This window comes from Saccopteryx bilineata, chromosome 6, assembly GCF_036850765.1.
Source record: "Saccopteryx bilineata isolate mSacBil1 chromosome 6, mSacBil1_pri_phased_curated, whole genome shotgun sequence".
Lineage (NCBI taxonomy): Eukaryota > Metazoa > Chordata > Mammalia > Chiroptera > Emballonuridae > Saccopteryx > Saccopteryx bilineata.
This window is the reverse complement of record NC_089495.1, coordinates 11,650,268-11,677,664: the sequence shown is the minus strand read 5'-3', so window position 1 is coordinate 11,677,664 and position 27,397 is coordinate 11,650,268. Positions and strand designations below refer to the sequence as shown.

General features: G+C 43.1%; 1 protein-coding gene across 8 annotated transcripts in view; it reads right to left on the bottom strand.

Moving 5' to 3' along the window:
• Positions 1–27,397, bottom strand: part of TENM3 (teneurin transmembrane protein 3) — a 621,635-nt gene that overhangs the window by 73,239 nt on the left and 520,999 nt on the right. For 4 of the 8 annotated variants that reach the window (XM_066237373.1, XM_066237376.1, XM_066237380.1 and 1 more), the window contains 3 exons: positions 8,209–8,235; positions 6,588–6,608; positions 5,498–5,644 (listed from right to left, as the gene is read on the bottom strand). In XM_066237373.1, coding sequence (XP_066093470.1) covers positions 5,498–5,644; positions 6,588–6,608; positions 8,209–8,235 — 195 coding nt within the window. The remainder of the gene's footprint in view (positions 1–5,497; positions 5,645–6,587; positions 6,609–8,208; positions 8,236–27,397) is intronic. The other 4 variants (XM_066237377.1, XM_066237378.1, XM_066237374.1 and 1 more) reach the window with 3 other exon arrangements.

Sequence of the window (27,397 nt, the reverse complement as noted above, 5' to 3'; positions counted from 1 at the left end):
GCACTGAACAAAGAGCTAATAAGCTGAATGAGCAAAAAGTCTTAAAAATTAAAAAGGAAAAGTCAAGCAACTCTACAGAAAAAAATGAGCTAGAGAAACATACAATCAGCAAAAGAACAAATACAAATGGTCAAGAAACATACAAAAGTCATCGCTCTACCTAGTAATTAGGGAAATGCAAATTAAAACAATAAAAATGGAGTCATTTTCAGCTGTCAGACAAAATTCACATTTGTCATTTGGTTGGACAATTTTATGTACAATGATTATGCACAGACTGTGAGCAGGGGACAGAAATGCTCCCATGCTGCTGTGCGTCTGAAACCTCTTAATGAGCCAATCTCAGGGTTTTAATTTTAACCGTCAAAATTAAAGGTTAAAATACCCCTTGACCTAGGATTTTTACTTCCAAAAATCTGTCCAAAAGAAATATTTGTACATTTACACAAAGATTTGTATGCGGATCTACACACACACACACACACACACACAACACACACAGATTCACCACAGATCTGTCTTTATACTAACAGCAAAACATAAGAAACAACTGAATGATTATTAATGTATTAGTAGTAACGTTAATTATCTAGTTCAGCTGTATTTCTATTAAAAAGAATGAGATACGCCTACAGGTACTGGCATGTAGAAAACCCTCACTCTTTGGCAAAATCAGCTAGAATGGTACCTATCCCATTTAAGTTTAAAAACAAGTGTGCGTAAAAGTTCCCTGAAGGAGGAGTAGAAACACGCACACCGCCTTGTGACCTGGTCTACTCTTTGACAATGAGAATGCAGCCTCTGCGCACAGCACGGGACTCCTACTCACAACCCCTCCTCCCCCCAGCAAGCGCAGAGGCGCCCACCACGCAAATGGGTAACAAGGAGACCCGCCTCCAAAGGGCTGCTCTGCACGCCCACTCCTGCCCTCTGAGCGCCAGGGGGCGCTAACGGCTGGGGGTGTAAACAGGGCGACTTCAGTTCCAGCCTGTGGGCTCCGACTTCCCTCTCCTAAAGCTCATTTGAAAGTGCGAAAACCCCGTCCCTGTTCCTTGTAAACCACTGGAAAGGTAACCAGGTTCTTGGGTCTCCAGGAGCACAAGACGGACTTCTCTTTCATCAAATGGGGTTGACCGTGCTCCCGATTCTGTGGACAGTAAATGGCTTCTGACGAACCCGACTCTCCCTCAGAGGACGATCTTGTCAAGTCTTTCAAACTCGTAGCAACCTAGTGACACCCAGCTTCCCACCACCACCACCACCACGTCATCTCTACCAGGAGAATGTATCTTAATGCTCTGAGACTGTGCCTGCCCCTCCATGATCCAATATCTGGATGCATTTTGGGATGTGCTTCAATTCCTGGGAATTTTCTTCCTCTCTCTACCAATTTTCCCTCTCTCTTCGCCCTTCCGGTACTCTCATTTTATGGAACTTATTTTTCAGCGTGTTTTTTGGAGAGCACAAATAGTCTTATCTTCCTGTTAGACCTTTTATAAAAATATATATATATATATATATATATATATATATATATTTCAAATATTTCCTTCTTTTCACTTGGTAATCTCTAAATTTAAATCAACTCTGCCCACGAGTCATACTCATTCTGTGTACGTTACATTTTCATTCATTTTTTGCTCTTATTTGGTCCTAGGCATACTCCTACTTTTGGTTGCCATTTAAACCTTTCAGTTGTATTCTTTTCTCCCCTCTCCCCTTGTTACTGTTTCTATCTTGCTAATTTCTGCACAACCTCAATCCAGTTGTGCTTTCTTCCGTACAATCATCCACCTCCAAACACTGTTTCTAAAGCCTACTTCAGGTACATCTTCCTGACATACCCACACAGGGGGATGGTTCTGAAGAACAAAACTATCTCCTTACAAAGAAGAAGATGTGCGACTCCTGGCAGGACCTCTACCTTGGCATTCTGCCCTTCTCCCACAATGCTCAGTAGGAGGCTTTCAGCCAGTCCTGTGCCCTCAGCCATCTACTATGCAGAAGAGGGCTCGGGTGTCATGCCCCCGGTACCCACAGGGAGGCGGTCCACTGGAGGACCAGACAGGGAGGCAGGACGTCACAGGGAGCTTTGACTAGCCCTGCCCAGTGACAGGAAAGATGGGAGCATGGCACCAACTGTCAGAGATACTGTATTCTGGGGAAGTCCACTTGTTATTAAGTATGTCAAGTTTCTATCAAGATAAAATTGTCTCTGGCAAGCTGCTGGGTTTTAAGGCTTGCATAGTGGGAGCATATGGGACCACCATACAGGGAGCTATTTCAAGTCATGAAACCCCCCTACTGAATGAGGTTCTTAGTGGTTGTGAAGAAGGAGGGAAGAAGAAATACTAATCGGCCACATCTGGGCATGTACTGTTGACCATTTGCTCTGAATGCTTTCTCAGCAATGACAGGATATCCTGCAGCTCTACCCAAAGTGTCTGCGTGCCCAGAACTATCTGGTCCAGTGAGTTTCTGGCCTCCATTGTGGGACTTAAATATCTACTACCCCACTGCCTGCCTTTGTTCAGACAATCAGCTCCAACATGCTCTGTTGGACACGCGGAGCTGGGTTTGACGAGCGGACGGGAAGGCACCTTGTGGACCGCACACAGCGTGGGGGTCCTTGTCAGGGCCTTCACTGTGGGCACGAGCTGGCCCGTGGTTCTGAAAAGCTAGAGTAACCCTCTGTACACGACAGCTGTTTACGTGAGCTTAAAAAAACCAAGGTCCCAGGGCAGAGAAGTTTTGCTTTCTAACCAGGACTGTGGAGGTGTTGAGAGAGTAGCTACAGGGAGGTCCTCCGGTCTACTGTCCCTCCTATTCCTTGGAAAACATCCCCTCCGAAGACGGCTTTTCCTTATGCATTTCAGGGACGTTATGGGAGGCGGAACTCTATAGACAAAGAGGGACATCTAGTCAGTGAGATCCAGACTTTGAGGACCTGTAGGCTTAGACAGTGGGCATAGGAGAACCGAATTTGGTAAAGGAAAGTATGTTTTGTAGGGGAAGGAAGATACTGGGTTTAAGAATAAAAGATATTTAACTATTTCCCCATATGTAGTTATTCTTTCAAAAAAATATATATTTTTTTACTATATCTTATTCAGTCCTGGGAATAGTAATCAACTTTCTTTGTTTTGTTTTTTTTTAAACAAAGATTGTGTTCCACAGAGTTGTGCAGACTGGACTAATAGCTATTTATATGGTGTGTTTAATTTCTGACGAGGGCTAAAATCAACTTCTCCATCTTCTCTTCTGCTTAGTTACTTAATGCATTAAATTATATACTTCGCTCCTTTCTGGCTCATTCACCATCCTGACACCAAACTTAATTCAGACAGTGGATCTATAAATGGCACTGTTTACCAGATGTCACAGGATTGCAGGTGTTGTCCTCACTTTAAAACACTCCGGCCTGTTGTCCTGACATAAAAATAACGAGGTCCTTCACTGCTGGACTGTGCATCCCGAATGAAGGTTTGACATGAGGAACCAGTCCCTGCACCCACAGCCCTCAGCTTCCTTCAGAGAAACCCTCTGGCTCAGGTTAAAGGGCACCCAGTCTGCAATCTCAAAGGCAACACTGCAGTTGGTTCCTTCTTTGAAGATCAACACATTTCTGGTTTGGGACGGGAAGACCAATGATAAAGAGAGAGGCAGAGAACGCATGGGTCTCCCACCGCTCAGATGCGCCCCTGGAGGGGAGGCCCGGGAACAGCGGGCTTCCATATGCTAATGAGATGAAGAGAGGAGGAAGGAGTCCGATTCACAGTTGATACATTTTGAGAAAAGGGAGAAACTGCCTCAGCTGCTAACGATACTAAAGAGTTGATTAGCCCCTGAATTTCTCCTCCATGTCCCTGCAGACTGGGTGCTGCAGTCTGCTTCCCATGGAGAGTGACCGTGACCTACTCAATGCCATCCCCTGTGGGAAGACACACTCCGGAGTACCTGCTCGGGGTAGTAAGGTAGTACTAGGCAGGCAGTGCTGCGGAGGGTTGAGGGTGTTGAGGACCGCCTCCATCCATCAGGAGCAGAAAGGAATGGAGGCCTCAGCTCAGGATTTGTGGCTCAGGTTTTTGGGTCGTCCGGGTGGAAAGAAAGTTGGTTCCAGAGTGAACAGTCAGCTCGAAACTAAAGGGGAGAACTGTAGCTTCCTGTCAGGAAGATGAGATGCCAATAATGTTTGGTTTGAGAATGACTGTGGGCCCAGACTAGCATGTGTGCATGCATGTGTGTATGTATGTGTGATGTTTGAGTGTGCATGCATATGTGTGTATGTGTGACGTTTGCATGTGCATGCATGTGTGTGTGATGTTTGCATGTGCATGCATGTGTGTGTTGAGGGTAATGGGACAGGGTGAGGGTGGCTTTTGCTCCCTCTGCTTCCTAGAGAGCAGGAGTTGGGTCTATTGTATGTAGAAAGGAAAAGGCTGTTCAATTTCCTCTGACAACCTCAGAGAACTGCCACTAGTCACATGAGTACTTCGGAAAGTGAAAGACTGAAAACCGGACAGTCGCTATAGACAACAAACTGTGTGCCTGGCGATAGGCTAAATTCTTGACATACACTCCTCCCTCACTGATCCTTTCAAAACCTCTTTTATCCTATCTTACAGGGGAGGCAGCCGACATGGGGAGAGAACAGAATCTCGGGTAAGGTCGCACACGTACTCTGAGCTAGCTGGAGTGAAGATCTGACTCCAAACCTGCACTCTGCCTGGACACCCCCTGCCCGTGTGGACAGTCCCACAGAGCACGTGGAATGGTGGCCGGGCGGGGAAACGCACCGTGACCCACAGGGCGAGAGACCCCAGGGGCCCAGCTGGGACCGAAAGGCTTTCTAAACACTCAGCCCTACGGGCAGGCCACAGTGGACAGCGCTGGGCAACGCCTCCATCACCAGGGAGGTCACCCCGAATCACCGGGCTCTCGCTCTCCAGTCTCGAAACGGAAATGCAGCAGCACGGAGGATGTGCTGGGCCGGGAAGGGTCGCTTCCTTAGCCCAGGGCTGCCACTGGGTGGAGCAGCAGAGTCTTAGTCACAGGGCCTCGAGTTAAGGATGAAAAGACAATGGAAGTGCAGCTTTAAGGGGACCGTTCTCTGATGCTGGTTCATTCTGTCATCTACGCCTTTCCACAGCAGAGCTTGGAAAATGAACTCGCACCTTTTGGCTTGTTTAGTTATTAACATACGACTCTGTGTGTCTCCCAAATCACAGGGGCCCTAAATACAGTGGTGAGGACAGTCGTCACCAGGAGATTAGGAAAAGGAACGGAGAACAATGTACATTACACAGCAGCTTGTACATCTCAGGAAAAACAGGGAACAAAACCACTCAATCAGCACGCATACATTTTTCAATCAATCTAATCTATGGGGATCTGACTATATTTTTTTGGGGGGGGGACAACAGATAAGTATCCTCGCTGCACCTGAGGGACCTGTGCTCTGGTCTGCGCCCCGGTCCTCACGCCCCGCGTCCCCTACCTCCTTCGTTGTCCTTGCTGTCCGCGCAGAGCGTCTCCATGGCCACGTCGCATCCGGCGCCTCTCCATCCTGGCTGGCAAACGCAGTGCCAGCCGTTCTGGTCCAGCGTGCACCTGCCGTTGCTGTTGCACAAACCGGGACAGCCCTCTGTCCAGAAAGACAAAGAAGGGAAACACAAGGGACTTGAGGACTGCGAGTTTTCGCCCCCGAAGTAAACAGATATGGGACACTGAGTGGGAACAGGCCTTTGTCAACAGCACAAATACTGTAATTGCACATGGATAGAAACAGCAACATTATCTAAGGAATCTAATTCTTATCCAAGTGGCATCTTTGATTGGCCTGACCCTTGAGACACCACTTACCTGGGCAGGACAGAAATATATGTAACGACTCACTAAATAGCTGCAGGCCAGACAAAATTAACTTCAAAAAATTTTTTCCCCCTTTAAGCAAAGCAACAAGGTCGATTGGTTGATTGTATGGTGTAAAAAAAAAAAAAAAGCATCTCAACATGATAATTTGAGAATCCCAGGTATAGGTGTTTCATCTGTGGTAAAGATTACTGGCCACTCATGAGGACACGCCTTCTGAAAGCACCTTGTTGCTTTAAAAATCTCCCCTCTAAATTCCGAAGCATGAAAGTGGGTATGAGGCTATGAATGAGGTCGAGAAGAGAACATTAATTTTATCTGGCCCCAGAGTTGCCGTGTATTCATGTGAAATTACAGTGCGTTCCGCCGTAACCGCACAAAGTATAGGCCGGCATTTAATGACTATACTTCATGCCAAGAGTACATTCCTTGTCACAGAAGAAGCGAAGCCCAGGGGACCGTGAAGCAGCTCAGCATCTATTCTAACAGACATCAGGGTTCAGGCTGCATACGGATGGGACAGGACCAACAGGAGTTCCAACTAAATGTAAGAGCTGTGCATATCTGAGTACTTAAGACGGACAAAATGAAATACCAGAAGGACCACAAGAAAACATTGGTAGACTGAACGAAAAACACAGTAGTGACGTGCTTCAAGACAGAGAGCGGAGAGTGATAGTTTGTGACAATCTCCCTAGGGCTTTTGTGCTTGTTACCTTTATATCCTATCTTGTCTGCTTTTATGGGCAAGGAGGGAAAATTTGGGAAACAATTAAAATAATTTAATATATCCAAAATGTATACTTGTTTCAGTCTAACATGACATAAAAAAAAAAAAAAAAGAAAAAGAAAAAGAAAAGAACGATTTCTGCCACTTCCTAATGATGATGTCTGGCATGCAGCCAACATGATCCGTTCATGAGGATGACGCCCTGGTAGATTCCGGTGTTCTCATCTATGAGTCTGACACGACGCTGACAGAAACAAGGGTAGGAATGCTCTAGAATTGTGTGAGAATCATTGGTTCTAAATCACTAAATCAGATCTCTTTCGGACCGAACTAGTTAGAATTTGGTATAAAACATATAGTCATGAAAAGGACCTGCTAGAGAAGCAGGGCTTCATGATACAGCTTCCGATTAGAATGCTCCTCTTGTGTTGGGGACGAAATTGAAGGGGCCAATCTGTTAAAAGGTGTCTGTTTTAAGGCTGTTATTAAAGGAATTATTCATATATGTATTGGCTTCCCCTCCTCCACTGTAAAACCTGAAAGTCTGTCCCGAAGAGACATTCAGTCTCTTACGATCAGAGTTAACAGGCAGAAGACGGTTCTGACAGCCTCTCGTGGCCGAGTTATAATAAAATGACGCTGTGGATGCCATTGGGTCACGATGATACTAATTGTGCTGCTACTTCCTCTTCCAGACAATCACTGTCTGCATTTCTAGATTATTCCGTACATAAAAGGTGAATTTTCTTTATGGATTTTTTTTTTTTTTGATCAGAAAGGAAGACTGAATCGTCCCTCTGACACAGAGGTGGAGGTGTGAGCTGCGTGTCCACAGGAGTGATTATATGAAAGCCTGGGTATTGCCATGAATATTTCCACATTCTCATGAAAAGCACGAACAAAGAGTAGAAGGTAGGTAATCGGGGGAGAAAGGGAAAAGGGAATTTCCTTCTCTGGAAAAAATATTTCCCCTCTAGTTCTATGGTAACTGAAGACAGGAGAATCTGCTGTTTTTTGCAAGTGTTTTCTGTTTATTTTACAGAATGCATGATGTTTCGTGGGGTTTTTTTTTTTAGAAAATAGCAATATAAATTGTGATATCAAATATATTTTGAAACATTTAGAAAAAGCCAAAGAAGTTTTCGTCTGAAGATAAATGAGATTGCGCTCAACATACATACATATTAACCAAAATCTCCTTTAGATTGGCAATTTCTTACTGTGATAAGCGAGTGAGCAATTGTGATTCTTTAGAGTTTAAAGCTCATCAGCTCATCAGCTGAATTGCCAATGATAAAGATATTCTAAAATAAGAAACAAAAAACAGCAAATGTACTGTTATCTTCAGTTTTTAGGTGCGGTGAAGCCCTTTTACATGGGAATGAAATCTGTGATAACCCAAAATTATAAAAATGGGACACAGACATGGAAGTCTCAATACTTTAAACCCAATGTATTGCACATAATGTAAGCCTGATTTATAATTTACAAAAAATATGCATGGAAAACAGTCTATTTTCATACCTATTGCAATCCAATACACGGTTATATAGAGATATATATATATATATATGTAGATATGTCAACAAAGAGCAAGTATACAGTACCTTTAACTATCTTATCCAAATAGTGAGCTTGAGAAATTAAAAAGGAAAAAAAAGAACAGACAGACATTTCAGAAGTGTCACATGGGACAAGGAAATTTTCAGAATTTACATGCAAATCGAGTCGCTGCGGCTGACACAGACTCACATCACACGACAGAGCTTCTAAAAATGCAATATATTCATGTTTTAGCAAATGCAGTCACGACTCCAGGAAACACTCGGCATTTTCAAGAAACGGATGCAGGTCGACTAACACGACCTTACACAGATTGCTCAGAACGCGCCTATCAGAGAATTGATACAAGCGGAATCCCTTCTTGATCGCTAAAGAAGTTTGGAAATTCACAACTATGCAAGAGATCTACAAATAATCAGACTTTTATTTTTTTAGGGAGGGGGTGAGAAAATAATTCGGTGTGTTAAAAGTTTGCTTATAACAGAGTATATTTCATACAGGTTACATAGGGGAAGGGAAAAAGAAAAAAAAAAAGAGCCCAGGCCCTGGAGAAAGCATTTCCGGAGGTTCTGATGCTGTCTCTCTTTAACCTGGGAGGCAGGTTCACAGAAACCCGGCTCCGAGCCGCTTCTTTCCTGAGTTACTTGCATATTTACAACTTGTCAAACAATCGTGGTTAATAAAGAATAAAAAAGCAAAAAGAAAAATAATAAAATTGAGGATACTTGAGCAAATTTAATATATTATAGAAAAGGTAAGTTCTGTAGAAAGGGATTCCTCGGTAGCCTGTAATCCCAGGGCAGATGGACAGTCATGTGTCACGTGGGCAGCTCATTAGGAAGCACGGGCAGCTCTGGGGCCCTGTGTCGTTTCAGGATTCACGCGGGGAGGGAACGGGCTCCGCTTCTCGCAATGGCCTTGCAGGGAACAGTCAGGATAATGACTGAGCCTTTTCCTGTCCCTGTCCCTTTAATCTTTCATGAGGTTCCAACGGGGCTGGCTACCTCTTCCCTCCTCTCACACAGAGGCATCAATACCTCTCTCCCTTCGGTGCCAAGCGCTAACGTGTTCTTAATAAGCCTCAAGTCTTCTTGCTTTGTCAAAATTCATACATCTTTAATGATCTAAAATTGCTTTTCAGAGATGCTTATGTTGATTATTTTTCATTACCGACACATGCAAGTGGGAGCGCGGTATTTCTAGCAGAAATGATTTAAACTAGAACTTTCAGGTGAGCCGCTCGGGTCTGGCGGCTGTCGCGTGTGTAAACGAGGCCATAAACGGTCCTGACACGTCTGTACCGTGCGTATAAAAGGACTCTTCACTTTGCCACAGGATTCCATTAGAGGCTCTTGAACTGCATTTAACACTAAGCGTGTTTATAGCTAATTGACAATATACTGCAGGGGAGATCCAGGTGAAGAAGGAACGGTGTTAGGCATTACTTTGAAATTATAATGTAATAAAAATAATTCCACTTTCAAGCATTGAAATAAATATGTACTATTGAATAACACCATCCACAGAATTCCTTAATAATTCATTCTAAACATCATAAAATCTAGTAGAGCCCCTTAATAGCTCCTAAAAATTCTGATTTAGACAGGGTAGCATTTCTGAGGGAATTTTTAGTTTTGAAAAATTAATAACACTGATCGTAGTCGGAGAGCAAGCTTTTTGCTCCCACACCAGGCCCACTTCAGTTAACACAAACAATAAGGGAGGTAGTTAATACTGATGTGGATTAGGAGTGGTAAAGTAGGAGTACTGTAAATCATCGCTAACCTAGTTAATCCCGTTATTTTAGCAAACACAATCAGTTGTGCAAAAACAGTGGACTGAAAAACAACGGTAAAGGTGAGTTTGTCATTTAAGTCAACAGAACATCGAAAGTGAAGCTGAAATTAGAAAATACATTTAAACTATACGGACGGTTAAATGTACATAAGTCCATGTGACACATTAAAATATTAAAAATAATCAATGCAAGTTTTATAAAAAGGTCAAAACTGATTGTAAGGAACATATAGGTACTGAAAAAAGATACCAAGGTTTGTCATTTGCATTTTATATCACAAGAAACAATTATGAGGCTGAGAGTTAAAACTAAAATAAAAATAGGGGAAAAATAGCCACCTCAATCTTAGCCCCTATGAGTCAAATTTCGGACAATACCACAAAAGCCTGGTACTCAGCAATAAAGAAGTCAAAGGGAGTTGTCGCTATATGAGCGTCAAACAGTGATCATACATAATAATTGCAATAATAAATACATCAGTTTTTTTAAGCCACTACAGGAAATAATCAGAAAAACAAAGGCATGTTGTGAGACGCCATTAGGAACAACAATCATAAAGATACTACAGTATATTTAAAAATTAATATGCCTAACAAATACTTAAATGCACATTTAAATGCAAAAAAAAATTACTGACACTAATAGTCATTCCTATTAGATCTACAAAGAAATTTTAAGTTTGTTTTACAGGAGAAAACTCATAAAAATGAGTGCTAGACATATAAAACACAGCCTTTTAAGAAACTATTCTCTGGTACAATGTATTCACAAAGTATCTTCCCTGGAGTTCAAATTATTTATCTTTTAAGGAGATCCACGTGGAATATAGAGGGTGAGTATTCCTGTATTTCCTGTAGGATAGTGATTCTTCACCTCTTTTCCGGGTCTCGAATCTGAAAAAAGTGGAGACATGTATCGACTCCCCCCAACCCCGCCCCAGAAAACAGTGCACACATACTCCCAACACAAAATGCTGCTGATGGTTTCAGCTTCCCCATGAGCTGCACATTATGAACACCTGGCTGAGAGATAAATGATTCCCACGTACCAGCTCTGGCCCAGGTCTCTGTCTCAGGCCAGGCTCAGAATCATCCCGGAGCCACACCTGAAGGGCTCTGACCCCAGCCTTGCTCCCTGGAGCTAACAACGCTGGCTTCCTTTGTGCTGGGACTGCCCTAAGTGTTGTATATTACCCTCTTCACCACGACCTGGTGATGTAAACGCAGCTGGAGAAACAGAGAAGAGGGGAGACAGGCGGTCTGCGCATGGTCACAGGCCGTTGGCCTCCAGAGTGTGCTCTGCACCATGCTATCATAATGCTTCTTCTTAAGAGATTTAGAAACAATTTTTTTTCCCTAGAAGAAACTGGTGAACGGGTCGAGAATTACTGCACAATCGTTCCTGCCCTACATGAATCTAAGCCGCTACTTCTCTCTGCACAGTCACAGGTAGACCGCGATCTTTCAGACGGCCTACATGGCTTCCTCGGGGCGGGGCCAGGTAGGTCGCCCTTAAACGGGGTAACGCAGGTCAGCGATTTCTAAGCGCCCGGGCTTAATTGTCTCTCTTTCCAAATACATTCAAATACACAGTCATCCTGGAATATAAATGTCCAGCTCAGGCGTTGGGGGGTCCTCGGTCTACTTACTGTACAGGTAGACAAAGACTCAGCGGAATTTCAGATGTGGGAGAAAGGGGGGCCCATCAAACATATTTGTTCTTACAGGATTAACCCGCGAATCTCCAAACTCACCAAAGCAAACAACGACTACTGTATCCTTTCCACACACTCTCCTGAGGTGCTTCTTTTCTGAAAGAATTCTCTCGTTTCTCAAGGCCCCTGTTGCCCCACGCCTCCCTCTGTGGTCCGGGCAAGGTGGGCGCAGGTGGACACAACGTGGCTGTCTCTCGCCTGTACCCTTTACTGAGGGTCGTGGATTCTGAGGTCCCTTAGGAGGGACTCTGCTCAAACATATTCTCTTGTTGTGCTGTTTTTTAAACTGTGACATGTAGATTAGGGAGGAATAGCATCTTTTGGGGGGAGATTCTACTGACACCTTGTTGCCTCATCTGCACACCTCTCAAATTAAAGGGAACCTACCTCCCTCCATTTCTCTAGTTTTCTGACATACCCCCTTTCCCTGAAACACTTCTCATGGATGAAGTCTAGGAGTTTGAACACCAGGGTAAGTGCAAAAAAAAAAAAAAAAAGAAAAAAGAGTCAAGAACTAGTTGTGGTCATTTCATTTAAGAGTTTCCATGAAAGCACAACTCTTATCGTGGGACCTTATGGGCAAGTCTTCTCCATCAGAAATGAAGACTTCCGGGCCATGCTAATCACTATAATGTCACTGCCTGGCTCACAAGGGATTCTCAGTATCTGCTGAGTAAAATGATTCTATGTACTTACTACGGTGGCCCTAGTACCGTGATGGCGAACCTTTTAATAAAAACCACCCATTTTTGCAGAGCTGGTAACCTGGTCCCTCCGGCCCACTAGTGGGTGGTAATGGAGCAATCAAATGGTGCCACGATTGGCTCACCGTGAAAGCTGGACCGCCCACTAGTGGGTGGGAGGGACCAGGTTGACCAGCACTGCAAAAGTGGGCGGTTTTTATAAAAAGGTGCACCATCACGGCCCTAGTATGTCTTATGTATGTTGGCAGCTTTTGAAGAAATTCTATGACTAATACAGAGGCTGCCGTTTAAGAAAGAAGCAAATGTGATCAATTCCTCGTTTATACATCCTTCCTCTCTCCTAGGTCCATCTGCTCCTCTTCCCTCGCCAATCCATCTATCTCAATGACACATAGTACTATCAACTGTGACCGCCATTCATCGACTGTTACTATGCGCTGACAACTATGTAAGCGTTAACATGGGTTAGCTGATTCAACGTTCACCACCCTCTGGGGTAACAGGTACTATTATTATCTTCCCTGCTTCCCGGATGAAGAAGTTGAAGCACAGGAAATTAACAATTAACTTTTTCAAGGTCAAAATGATACCAAGTGACAAAGCCAAAATTCTAAGCAGGTCGTCTGAGGCCAGAGCCCATATACGTGATCAATAAGCTATACTTACAACTGAGGAGGAGGAGGAGGAGGACCTGTATAAGGGGGACTACAAGCATCATCTGTTTTTAGACTGGTCAGTAAATTTACTTGATTGAAAAAAAGACAAAAAAAAAATGTGGAAAGCCTTAATTCAACATTGACACATAAAGGAAAAGTGCAGGTAATAAAAATTAAGATCCCAATTAATTAGAAATATTAATCGGTGGACACAGCCTCATGTAGCCCTAAGATAGCTTTAGAAGCACGGTTGTGACCTGTTCTAAAAGCCTGAAAGCTCACAGGAGAGGGCTATTGGTAAGATGTTAAAACTGAGTGAGATAAAACAGGTGGAATAAAAACAAATGAGTCTGAAAAATAAAAAAACAGAAGCAGCGCAGTTGATATATAAATGTTTAAGAAATGACTGCTGAACATCATCTCAAAGAAGGCTGCTCTTTTAAGATGAGATCAAAGGAATCCATGTGTCTGCTTTGGGGTGGGACTGGAATATTTGGAGATGTATATGGGGTAGAATTAAGGCCAAGTTTGGTTTCCTTTTACTGTCAAACTAATGCTGAAAAGCAGAGAGGAAACAAAGGCAAACCAAGTTGGTCATATATCCATTAGGCAACTCACAAGGGAAAAATACCAATTGTTTGTGTATACATAGTTGCTGATGTGTACGGTTTGAACTGTCTACATTGTTTCTGCTGTCGACAGTGTACTTGATTGGAGCATATTAAATAGTAGAGTATTTTCACTGGGCTACTGAACTGACTCCTGGGGATAGCCTAGACACAGGCAAATAACACAGCATCCAGGATGCTGAAAATATTTCTCAGTTTAATTACAACAATAAAATCTTAGAGGGCCATCTTCAAAAGAGGATAATTCAATCATAGGAGTGCATAATAAAATATACACATATTCTTCACTATGGTGATTATGGAATGTCCTCGGAGTCGAGGACAAATATTTATTTAGCATTGTGTGTCTCATAATCCTTTATAACACAGACTTTTAAAAAATGGTTCACATTAGTATCTCATTAAAGCCGTAAGTAGGTGTTGTTCTCAGATTACCCATATGCCAATTCCTGTAAATTGACAGAGAAGCTGTCTGAAAATAAGTATATTAAATCTATTTATTCCAACCAGAAACTGCCTAAAGCAGCACGCAAGCTGCGTACCCATTGATTTGATATCCCTTAATTGGTACGCACCGCACTGTTTTATTAGCAATTAACTTGCCATAAAGGATTATGACACTGACATCATTCTAAATACCATAAAACAATTTACTCAGACTCCTTAAAATGTTCTTTCTCACCACAGAATTCCCACTGTAAGATTAGGATAAAACATTGCAAATATTTTATCCTATTTAGGAGAGTCAATTAATTTGAATTTTAACAACTAGTGAGACTGGTAAAGAAAAAACAGTTTGTGTGTGGGTTCCTCCAAAATTGGCAACACTTTTTTGAAAACCTGCTTCAAATACATTGTTTTCGAACGTTTGCACATTTCTTCTCTTTTGTAGTTTGGAAATTTGATGTAAACATTATCTGTACAAAAACACCACTACTTACATGCACCCAAGCAAATACCATACTTCAGTCTGGAACATTCTTTATATACCAAGACATCTCAAAACAACAGAATAATATTTCTCCTGATTTAAGTCAGCCCAGAGATGTCTGTTTTCTATAGAAAAGGTGCTTTGTGATAAGCCAAATTTTATAAAGTCAGCAGCACTGCAGGCTGTAAAAGTGCCATTATAAGCTAAAGAGCTTTGAATCAACAACTGGTGGAGGAATATTTGGTATTTCCCCTTGCTGTCACCTACATCTGCATAACGGAGGCAGCAATGGAACCCACGGGGCGGACAGCTCGCTGGGACGTGGGCACGGGCAGGGTGTCGGAAGATATGACAATTATTTGACAAGTGAGATATGAGTTGGGGGGCAGTCTTTGCACAGGGCAGGATTTACTGGAATGCACCCATAAACATGTTAGTAACTCGTGTCTCTTAGATTTTTACTCCTTGTTTTGGTTCACTGAATGACATAAGCAAAAATCACATTGTCTCAGGATTTCCTAGATTAAAAAAAAAAGGGCCCTGGCTGGTTGGCTCAGTGGTAGAGCGTCGGCCTGGCATGCAGGAGTCCCGGGTTCAATTCCCGGCCAGGGCACACAGGAGAAGCGCCCATCTGCTTCTCCACCCTTCCCCCTCCCCTTCCTCTCTGTCTCTCTCTTCCCCTTCCACAGCCAAGGCTCCATTGGACCAAAAAGTTGGCCCAGGTGCAGAGGATGGCTCCATGGCCTCTGCCTCAGGTGCTAGAATGGCTCTGGTTGCAACAGAGCAACGCCCCGGATGGGCAGAGCATCACCCCCTGGTGGGCATGCTGGGTAGATCCCGATCGGGCGCACGTGGGAGTCTGTCTGACTGCCTCCCTGTTTCCAACTTCAGAAAAAAAAAAAAAAAGGCAGGTATATTCTAGCACTCTGATTTGGGAATTAAACTATCCAGAGATTGCTCTGACTATTCATAAGTAAAAACTATAACAAATATTTTTTACACTAAGTGAATATTTGGGTCTTTGACATTTTGATACAACGAACTTGGTTGTAACGATGACTGAACTGGTGTCTATGTAGTACTACCAAGTCCAACGGCAAGAAACCATAAAAGCGATCTCCTTATTTGGTCAGTATCAATGAGTATAACTTGTTTATTTGTAAAATTTGATATTTAACAAAAAATGTATAGAATAAGGCTTATAAATATGTAAAATATACTGAGGTCTTTCTCTTGTTAATTTTCTTGGGGCTACAAGGGGAAATAATGAACAAAACTGAACAATCTTTTTAACTCATCTAAGATAAACTGTAATTGATTTTGGAAAAACCTTACATGGCCCTTTTCAAAGGTGATTTACAGAGATAGTAATTTTTCTTCATCTACGGGTGAGAGTATACACAGATGGTTAGCAGTTGTATTCTGGGTGCTAAACTTTTCTGAGCCTTTTCTCATGAGCTGACACTGGTTGTACAAGTCATCAGTCCACTTTCGGTGTTTCTGTGGTGGATGTCCCTACACAATATTCAGCCTTCTAATTTCAGCTAACAAAAACAGTGAAATCAACTTTAATTTTTGGAAGGTGCTATGTAGAGTTTTCAATAAGTGGTTTACAATTGTCTTAAATCCTTCACAGTATAAATTGATTTTTCTCAAACTCTTTTTTTGTTGTTGTAATTGTTATCTTTATTTTGGCCAACTATGGGTACTGTTATTAGCTATCATTCAAATTTTCCTGAATAAAAAAATGTGACATGTTATTAATGAGACATCACGGACATCATTATTCATGCACCCATTTCTGTGATAATTTAATCTTTTGTGACAGGGATATAAATATTCATTTCTCTTTATTACAGGGAAAAATTAAATTCCACCTATTCCACTAGACATATACATACAGAACAATTTAAAAGTAATTTAGGACTGACCAGTGGTGGCACAGGGGATAAAGTGTCCACCTGGAACACTGAGGTTACTGGTTCGAAACCCTGAGCTTGCCTGGTCAAGGCATATATGGGAGTTGATGCTTCCTGCTCCTCCCCCCGCCTCTCCTCTGTAAAGTGAATAATAATAAAAAAATTTTAAAAAGTAATTTAGGATGCAATATCGTCTGGTGCGTAAGAGTGCGGGCTAGGAATGGCTCACGTGGGGTTGAGCTCTGTCACTCACGTGGGGTTGGCCTCTGTCACTCACTAGGTGTGTATCCACAGAGTACAAGTCCTCTCTGAGCCTGAGCTCCTTCAACAGAGACTTTAATAGCTTCTACCTGATAAGGTGGTTGGGAGGATTAAATAAGATAATGTAAGCAGAGAACTTGGCTTTGTGCCCATAAATATTAGGTATTATTAATTTATCTTACTAATAAAGATAGTTAGAAAAAGAACAAACTCGTCAAGTAACCTTTACGAGACTATGAAGTAAAGAAGAGACTGGACTTTGAGCGAAGGAGCTTGGGATGGCCAAGGATTTCTTTTCCTAAGCCATGAGGTCCAATCATGCCAGGAGAAGCCCCCTTTGTTCCGCCTCCTCACCATACATTCCCTTTAATGGGAACACTCTGGAGATGGACAGGCTAGTTCCCAGAGGGGGGACTCGTCCACTTTTGTGCGAGGAGGTTTTGTCATTCATTGTCTCACATAAACCCCCTGCTGGAGCACACTTGCTACTTCCAAAGGAAGCGTGATCCAGCTTCTAGGAAGAACCCATCACATGGTGAGGGGACTGAGGACGGATTGGTAGCTACAGAGCAGTCATGGGATGTCAAGCACAGCATGGGGAACCAGTCGATACACTGTAACAGCGTGTGTGGTACCAGGTGGGTGCCGGAACTTAGTTACAGAGCACTCATGGGATGTCAAGCAGAGCATGGGGAACCAGTCGATACACTGTAACAGCTGTGTGTGGTACCAGGTGGGTACCGGAACTTAGTTACAGAGCACTCATGGGATGTCAAGCACGGCATGGGGAACCAGTCGATACACTGTAACAGCGTGTGTGGTGCCAGCTGGGTGCTGGAACTATGGGGGGGGGGAACACTCTGTAAAGTGCATGACTGTCTAACCACTATGCTGTAACCGGGAACAATTACAAAATAATACTGAATATAAATTGTAATGGAAAATAGTAAAAAAAAAAAAATAAGAACACATTACAATTTTTTTCTTGTATGGTTTGTGCTCCCTCCTTAGTAAGTTTATTTGAGCAAGGTAAATTACTAGTTTCTAAAGGTGTGTAAGCAGCTGTGCAAATATTCGCATAATCAGCTCGCAAACTCAGAAATACAGGTCACTTTCACAGTAACGCCTTGGAAACTGAGACATGCATACATACATATTTATATCCTTATATTGATTTTGCTGGAAAATTTCTGTTCTGAAGTGTACTAAGCAGAAGTGATGAGATACATACTGCTAACTTCTGTAGCTGGATGACATAAGTGTGTGTGCCAACGGTCCCCAACTGGGAGGGGCGCTCTTGGCTGGGGAAAGCGGTCCCAGTACCTAGCTTAGCAGTGACTGTGGGGGCCCTGGTGGGCTGGTCCCCACAGTCAGAGCTGCACGTCCAGGTGTCTGAGAGGTACCCATACTGGTCACTGTTCGGGGATGGTTCCTCTGAGCCAGGAAAGAGTGGGGGTAAGTGCAATCATCGCATAGTGGTTTCCCATTTGCTTTTTATGGCAAGTTACACGGCGATTTTCCCCTTGCACACGCCAATGTATTTGGAGTGGATCGCTCGCATGCATAATAATCACCACAGGGACTCGGCTTAAAAGCCAAGAGTTGGAGTGTATGTGAAAAGCGTTATTTTACACTTCATTGTTCACGTGGGGACTAATTAATGAATACCTAATGCCATTAATTCACAATTAGATCACTTATGTTTAACCACATGCTTTCTATGCATACATATATAAATATTAATTTTGGACGGAATGGTAATCATTCAGCACCGTAACAATTAAACAGCTGTAACCTGTCTCCCGCGTTAAGCGACGGGCTGCCCGCGTGCTCCACCAGCAGATGGTCTTACCCACCCATGCTTAATGTTCAAGACTTTTCTTTTTTTCTTTTTTTTTTTATAAAAGAGGTGTTGACAAATCAAGAGAAACAGGCATAGTTTTAATGCAAATCGGCCAATTTGCAATGTAGATTATCCTGAAAACTAATTTGGTATATAGTAAAAAATTAGGCTCTGTTGTTAAAGGAAGACACTGTATTAAAATGGGATGTGGTAGCTTCCCCACCAGCATAATTATTTCCTAATTTCATTCAACCAACAGAGTTTAATGGAAAAGCAGCTGGCAAAGTATTCATATTTATGGACCTCCTCTGACTGCGCCTTGAATGTATCCGAGGCACACGTCTGTTAAACCCCAGAAATAATCGCCGTGTTTCAAGGCAGCTGTGCTCCAGCGTCACTAACGAGGCGCTCCAAGAGGAGAGGGTCACGGCCCCCATCGTGAGGAGGAGCAAGAGAAGGGGACCGGCTCCATTCACCCCGTCACCTGTAACGACCTACGTTAAATATGAAAAGGGGAAGAAGCCGTGGCCTCTGTATGGAATTCACACTCGACCCAAACGTGTATTTTTGAAAAGGCAGGTGGAAAAGGTCCTGTCTGAAGATGCAAAGAGGCTATTTTCAACTTGTCATATTGAAGAAACAACAGCTATAGCGTCCCATGGAGATGGTGACTAGTGTGCCCTCCTGGGAAGGAATGACCACAGTCCTTGAAATTGTGGGCTTAACTCTTCCATCCTTTCACTGAACTGAATGGAAAGTTCCGACCTTCCCTTTGCTCCATTAGGGCAACCAGGATTTCCGCATATAATGACAAGTACTGAGAAGTTCACATTAACACTTCACTGGATGGCTGGTGCTCTCCAGTTACCAGGCCTGACCTTTAGGAAGAATATGAATTATATATATACATATATATATATATATTCCATATATATACACACATATAGGCTGGCACTAGTATACGCCCTTTCTCTTCCCGGCTCATATTCTAAAATAGCTGACAACGTATTATTTCGCACCTGGTCTCACTCCCAAATGCCTTGAACCCAAACTCCTCAATAAAAGGACCCCTGATGAGTCTGGCAAGAACTGAAAGGAGTGATTGTTTTCATCTTTAGTTCTGGTTAAATTGTGTGTCCAGTCCACTGAGCTTTAACAACTGCTATAGACTAGTCTTTGGTGGAAATTAAAGTCTTAGATGGTTTGTAAAAGATGCAAATCAACGAAATGTCCAAAGTTTAAAAAGATACTCTATAGTATATTTGTAAAGGAACACAATGGCAGTCTTTTAATAAAACAATACAAATTTGACATATAGTGTAACTGGCTTTTACCTAACTATCATGTCTCTACCTAAGTTTTTCTTTTAAATTTAAATTAGCTTAAGATGAGAAATGAGGTTTAAGGAGGCAAAAGGGAAAGACATAGGTATAATCATATTTTAAAGATGTCATGGCATATAACATTTTAATTCAGATGAACAGATTCAAAGACTTCCTTGGGATAATAATTATAGTTTATAAATTGTTTCCTTAAGAGACAGAGCACCCACATAGTAAATTATTTTTAGACACTTAGGCTAGCTAGAAAATGACTAAGTTCACATGTTTAGTAAAAAAGCTAATAAACACAAGATGGTAGAAGGGCAGGAGGCAGGTTTAACAACCCTAAAGAAATCAGGTATCTTCCCATGACACCTAAGTGATCATAAAGTAACACAAACAAGCAGCATTTCCTTAAATACTTCTCCTGTCTGATAAAAATGATAGTGACTTTTACCCTCCATTTTTTTTTCTGAACACCACTGCCTTTAAAGCCAGTGGGCCTGACAATGAGCTGAGTAGGAATAAACTTAATTTACAGTAATTATGGGGCCCCCTGTTACGCCATAGGAGGAGGCTGGAGAAAAAAATCTATGCACAGATAACCGTTACAGTATAGAATTCATTATCACATGATTCTGAAATATGGAAAGCATATTTGTTCTGAAGAATGCAAAACTCTAGTCTTCCTAGACCATGTGTCAATCATCTACATGGAAAGATAAAGTTTTTCTTTTTTAGGTAAGAGGAGGGGAGATAGTGAGGCAGACTCCCACATGTGCCCTGACCAGGATCAACCCAGCAACCATCATCTTGGCTTGATGCTCAAATCAACAGAGCTATTTTTAGTGCCTAAAGCTGATGCTCTTGGACCATCCAAGCTATCCTCAAGGCCCAGGGCCATGCTCAAATGAATTGAGCCATGTCCCTGGGAGAGGAAATGGAATAGAAGGAAGAGAAGGAGGGGGGAGGAATTGAACCCAGGGTGTTCATACTCTAGGTCAATGCTCTATCCACTGAGCGACCAGCCAGGGCATAAGATACATGTTAAACCCAGATCTATTCACCTACAAAATAACTTGCCTACATTCTAAATTGAGTTTCAGAAGTCCTAGAAAAGATGCCCCTTTTCTAAAGCATAGAACAACAAACACATTGACCATTTCCCAGAAACAACACAACTGTCGCTGAAATTTACCTTGGCAGCACAGCGTCCGATTTCAAACTCTGTCACTCAGTTTTAGGCCACTGCCTCTCCTGTAACCGATGCCAGCAGGGAAGGCTATATTTCTGTCTATACCTCCTCCCATAGTCAAGGCTCAAGGAATGATGCCAGGGAAAGAAGTCCTCCCCCAGGACAAGAGCACATTTATCAAGATGGCCCCGGGAACTCTCAGTTACTGAAGGTCACAGGGCAAATCGGGTGCAAAAGTGACAGGCCGATTGCCCAGGTTTTGTCTAATTTGAGCACGTCATTCTCACGGGGCTCGAGACACGCTGTGCTTTTTGCAGGCAGGATCATAAGACCCGGGAAGCGGAGGATTCGAGTTGCAAGGGGCTCCATCCACATCTAGGGTCGGAGAAGAGCCCACACTCTTTTAACAACTCTGCGTCTTTAGAGGATCTGGCGTGTCAAAGTTAGTAGAAATCAAAAGCGATTTGAAAACTCTGACATATCGTGTTTAAGAGTACAAGACGGAAGAAACAGAGTCACACGTCCTCAAGTTTCAAATTGAGACCACGGCCTTGACTTCGGCCAGCTGACGGCTCTTTCCCTCGCCAGACCACTGGAGCCTGAGGGAAAGGCTAATTCTGCTTCCCGTGCGGGCCTGCCCTCACTGGCCGGGCTGGCTGCCACTAAACTGGACCCGGGAGGGACTTCTTGTCCCTTTCTGCTGACCTTGGTCTATGGAGAGAAAACCCAATGAATACAAAAGAACAATGGACTCAGTGAAGAGAAAAACTACTCGAAGGATAAAGAAATTAAAACAGCAAGAGAACCAGCTAGCTACCATCTCCATAAACAATCTACCAGCCGTCACCAGCTGTTACCCAAGCACTTCCTCACAAAAGTGCAACCAACTGAAATCGTCTTAAATTGGCTCACAAAAGAGGCATTATCTTTGGGATAGTTTAGAAAAATATTGGAACCGAGCGGAGAGAGAGCACTGACCGCCTAACAGAATGGAGGCCTCCCCCATCCACAAAGGTCAGAGAGAAACTCGTTTTGCATTTTTAGAGAAGGGAACACTGCGTGACTTCATTCAAAAAATAAAAAAATTAAAAAATCCCAATTCTGCAGGGATGACAGAGGAAGCAGTACCGTACGTAAAACCACTAACTGAACACATCAGACGAAAATGAAAACAAAAAGAATACTGAGAGGCCCCGATGGCTACTGCTGCTATTGCAGAGGAAGAGAGAAACAACTCCCACCCAGCCTGGTTGCGCGGTGATACGTCCTGCCCTGCCCTCGGAGGGGGGCTGTCACTGGTTCTCTCAGGGACCGCCACCCTGTCTGTCACATCAAATTATTTAAGAGTCATTGGGGCTGCAGAGCAAGGGCATCCGATAGAGGTTTTGTAGCCACCTCTGGATTTTCACTGTCAAACAGGTCATTTTAGGAGGATTTCCCTCCACTCAGCACCGTGCCTCCTGACGACCCCCCTCCCCCTCCATGTGCAGGACAGACCCCCGAGGCACCACGTCCCCGCTGGGAGTGCGTCAGGAGGTGGAGAGGGAGAGCAGTTCCTGTATCTAGCATGCACTCCTCTTTCCCTGCTGGCTGATCCCTCTGCTTAATGACAGGACTCGGTAGGTTAGGAACCAGTCACTGTCACAGTCAACTTTTCATTCATTCCGGTCGAAATACTGCGGCAACAACCGCCACAGTGACAGTTAACACCCAGATGGTGTTTACTTTGCGCCAGATGCCGTTCTTAGGTGCTCTGCCACACGTGTGAAGTCACTGAATTCTTAACAGGTAGATACTATTTCATTCCCACTTTACAGCTAAGGGAACGGGGGCACAGGCCGCTTAAGTAATTCCCCCAAGGTCACACAGCTCCCAGTCACAGCGCCGGGCACGGAGGTGGCTCGGGTCTGTGGGCTCTGAAGTGATCTAACTTGGGGCTCTCTTTAAGAAAAGGGCACCAAATAATGAATATGAACTTAGGGACCAAAGCCAGTAACTATACAGGAGGAAGAAAAATCACAATATGGCATAACTTTTAAGCTGATAAATATCACCAATATTAGAAAAACAGCATAAACCTTTTTTTCCTATATTTTGGGGGGGCTATGCTTACTCTTTTTATAAGATAATGATTTTATAGTCTTTTTCTATGGAGAGAGTAGAAAAACAATTCAGGCTTTAATCGATGTGACTGATCTGGTTTTCATTATGGATAGTTTAGAAAAGTATCATTTGCCTTCCAAATTAGTTATCAGTTTGGCTTCCAAATTAGTCATCGGTAATATGTAAGTTTTTGGTATTACCGTCAAAGTTGGGAAGACTTTTTCATTGTATAATAAACTAATCTTAAACACTCTTTGAATTGATGACACGCCTTGTGATGTCCTCGGGTAGAACATTGTGAGTTTAGGTTATCTTTGTCAATATCCATACTTTGTGAATAAGCACAAATTCTTTCCGGCCATGTGTGTGACTCAGTGACCCCCGGGAGGCCTGACCGTGAGGCTTCACACCCTGGGGAGAGCTCAGTGTTGTAGCCTCCACAGGCGTGTGCCTCCAAAATACGTGCATGCCAATAAACTACAATATCCAGCAGAAAGAGAAAATTATGGCCAGTTTATAACTGTGTCCATCCCATAATCAAGTGTCTTTGTGGCAGGAGAAAACTTCTGCTTCCGTCAGGCATTTTACAATGTATCTGATGACAAGAACAGCTTCCTACAAATTTACTTATTTCCACACATTTCAAACACTCTCTCTTCTCAACCGGGCTCCACAGGACAAGTTCATGTCTTCACATAATCTCTGGCCTTGGGCTTCCGTGTCATTAGGTGAGTCAGCATGTGGTGTGGACATTCCCGGGTGGCTCGCAGCAACAACCAAGGACAGCAATCATTTCACACCTCATAAATACATCCAATTAAATCAACACTCAATGCACCCTCAGCTCGAATTCGCCTTACCTGAATGCTCAGCGTGCCAGTCGCTCCAGAGCCGTCCTACCCCCGTGTGGGGCGCGGCCCCCCGCATTGCACCCAGGAAAGTGTGACGGAGAGACACTTGGAGCGAAAGAGACGAAGGCCTTTCAAGTTTTATATCAACATGCGGCCATATAAACCCAAGGTCCCCGTGCAGAGCTAAGAAGGGTTTCACCAGTTTCACAGTAAAAACATCAGAAGCTAAAATGCCGGTGACCAAGGAGGCCGGGCAGGTCCGCCCTGGATCCGGGCGATGGGGGAGGTACCGTGGAACTGGAGAGCCTTGGGCCACACCTGTTTGTCGGAGCCTTGCAGAGACGGGCTGACGAATAAACAGAGGAAAACTGATTTTCACAGGGGAGGGCCCTCCACGGTAGCAGCTGAGGGGATGGGAAGCCGCACCTCGCAGGGGCGGGAGAGCGATCTGGGAGAATCAGCCCCCGGGGGCGGGGGAAGGGGGGCACCCGTAGCTGCTCAGAGATGCACACGTGGCTTTCTGCCGCGTGCTCATGCACCAATCGTTCAGAGTGCTTGCAGCTGGGAAGCTAGCAAGCAAACCTAACGCAGCTGTTTTCCCCACACCAGCCCTGCCAGGAACCCAGGCAGGTGGCACTGGAGCCCCCTTTCTTAACTAGGAAGCCACATGAACAGATGGGATGCCACCTGCTTCCCTGGGCAATCCGTGGGAGGGGCCACGTATGTGCTCCCCTACATCCACTTGGTTAAGGGAGATAAAAAGAGTGAATGAAAATGTAAAAAGATAGATTTAGAATTTCCATATTCTATATTATTATGGATATGATTACCAATTTGGGAACATTACAAAATTTACCAAAAATATTGATTTTGTAACTGAAGCATATATCAGAGTGTCTTCCTTTTTTTTGCCCCCAAATTGTCATCCATTTCTTTACTTAGCAACTCAAATGCTTTCCTTTCATCATTTTCCTGAGAAAAAGAACAACAGCCCAGAGCTTGCCCACCCTGGTGTAGCTTTGATCTTTCTTCTACCACCATACTGTTTAGTAGAAAACTCTCCAACTGTGTGTATATTTCATTTTCCATTTCTGATCTCCAAGCCTCCCAAAGCCCAGAGCAACCACGGTATGGAACAGAGGTCTGCTGAGTGCCATGCGTGTAAGTTTTGTCTGTACAAACAAAGCGTGTCTTTGTGATCATTAATGATCTGGTTTCCCAATGTACTAAAGAATTAGAATAAAAACAAATAGCTAGGTCTTTTGTAGCTTAAAGGAATTAGGATTTCCCCTAGGCCAAATTTCCATTTGAATTGCCCGAAAGTACATGAAAATCAATGTAGTTCAATAAACAACTCTTGTGTTGAAGATAATACTAGAAGAAAAACACCACAATGGACTCCACCTCTCTCTCCTCACCACAGATTTTCAACAGCGGCACCTCTCTAACCCCAACCTGGCCATACAGGGTGGGGCAAAAGTAGGCTCACCATTGTGAGTATGTGAAACCGTTTATTTTTGTGTCATTTACTATGCTATTTTCCATATAAGCAACTGTAAACCTACTTTTGCCAACCCCCCTGGTATTAAATTCTTGTTAAGTCGAATGCATTCTGAAACTAGCTTACAGTTTTGAACAGTGAAATGGAATTTCATTAGCTCTTTTAAAACAAACGGGTCGAACAGAAATTTTGTTTTTATATCTATTTAAACTTGGGCACCCCAACTGTCGCCTGGGTTGCCACTTAAGAACAAGTTAGAAACTCTAATTTATTGAGCACTATTTGCTAGGCACTTCAACAAGTCATTTACATTCTGACATTTCATTTCCTTTTCCCGACTCTATGAGATACATAATAATCATATGTGAGGAAACACAGGCAGATAAGTTAAATGTTACCAAGGACATGCACTATGTAAATGGTTCGGCACAGATTCAAACACTGAGAGTTCTTAAACAATAGAATATTCTGCTTCAAAACTTTTATGATAGGTATTATTACAGCCATTTTACACTTAGAAAAGAACCAACCGAGGTTAAGCACAAGTTATAGTGAATAAATCACAGGACTAATTTGAAAACATCTTTTTTTTTTTTTTTAATTTCAAAGCCCATGCCCTTCTCCCCATTATGTTACACTGACTTTCACAAGAAGCAGGATTTAAACATCACAGAGGCGATGATCAATAATTGCTTCACGGATAAAGAAACAAAAAATTTACCAAATGAAAAGTAACGGAGGCATGCAAATGCTGCAGGGAAAATAAAAAGTTGAAGGAAACTGAGAACAACCAAGGAACTTCATGCTTAAATCTAGTCATTTCCCAAATAAAGCAGGAATTGTCAATAAATTCTGAATCAAGAGGCCTCTAGGGGGTCCTTCAGACAGGGACACTACTCAAGAGAATTAAGGGATGGGAAGAATTTAAAAACACTCCCTGTCCTAAAAACACTCCACAAACTGACAAAACAAATAAACAGAACTCCCAACGTCTCACATCTAAATAATGATGATATTACTAAAGCTTATTGGAGGACACACAACGATTTCTTTGGGATCTTGATCCGGGGATTTAAATGTTTCCCAACCTAAGTTTCTTCATTATATCTAACCAACATTTAAAACAATTATGCCCATTTTCTCCATTTCTGTCTGTGGGAAAATGGAAAATGCCCATCAGCCCCCGGAAGACCATTCTCACGTCCCTCTACAGAGACGTGAGCATCTTTACCTGCCTAGCAACCCTCTCCAACAGATGGGTAACAGTCATCCATGGGTTTTCACCTCCGCCCCTCCACCCCTGCGGCTCCAAGCTCACCTCCAATGCTCCCAGAAACAAAGGGGTGTCTGTGGGGGCCACTTTCTTCAGGAACTGCTAGAAAGAATAGTTCTTGGGAAAGCTACAGGTTAGTAATCCTCGAAAAAAAAATCCACTGAGGTTTTAATCATTGCCCAGGATATTCAGTGAGCATCTCATTACAGGTTACAGATTCTGCCAGCAAACACCTGTTCCACGGAGGCTAGCCTGACACTGCTCTGCCCACTCTATGGCCAAGCAATTCCAGCCACAGGCCAACCGCTCTTTTCTGAAGCAAGGGGAAAAAAAAAGAGAGAGAGCTCAATCGTGTTGCTTTTATACAAGTATAGATTCTGGTTCTAGTTCAATACAGTAATAGTGAACTTACGGAGTTCAGCAGAGACAAGGATCACCCAGCTCACATAGTTGATCCTGATCCACCTAAACTCTCATCATACAGAACCATTTAAGCTTTTTAAGTATTGACACAGCCAGATGATATTCCAATT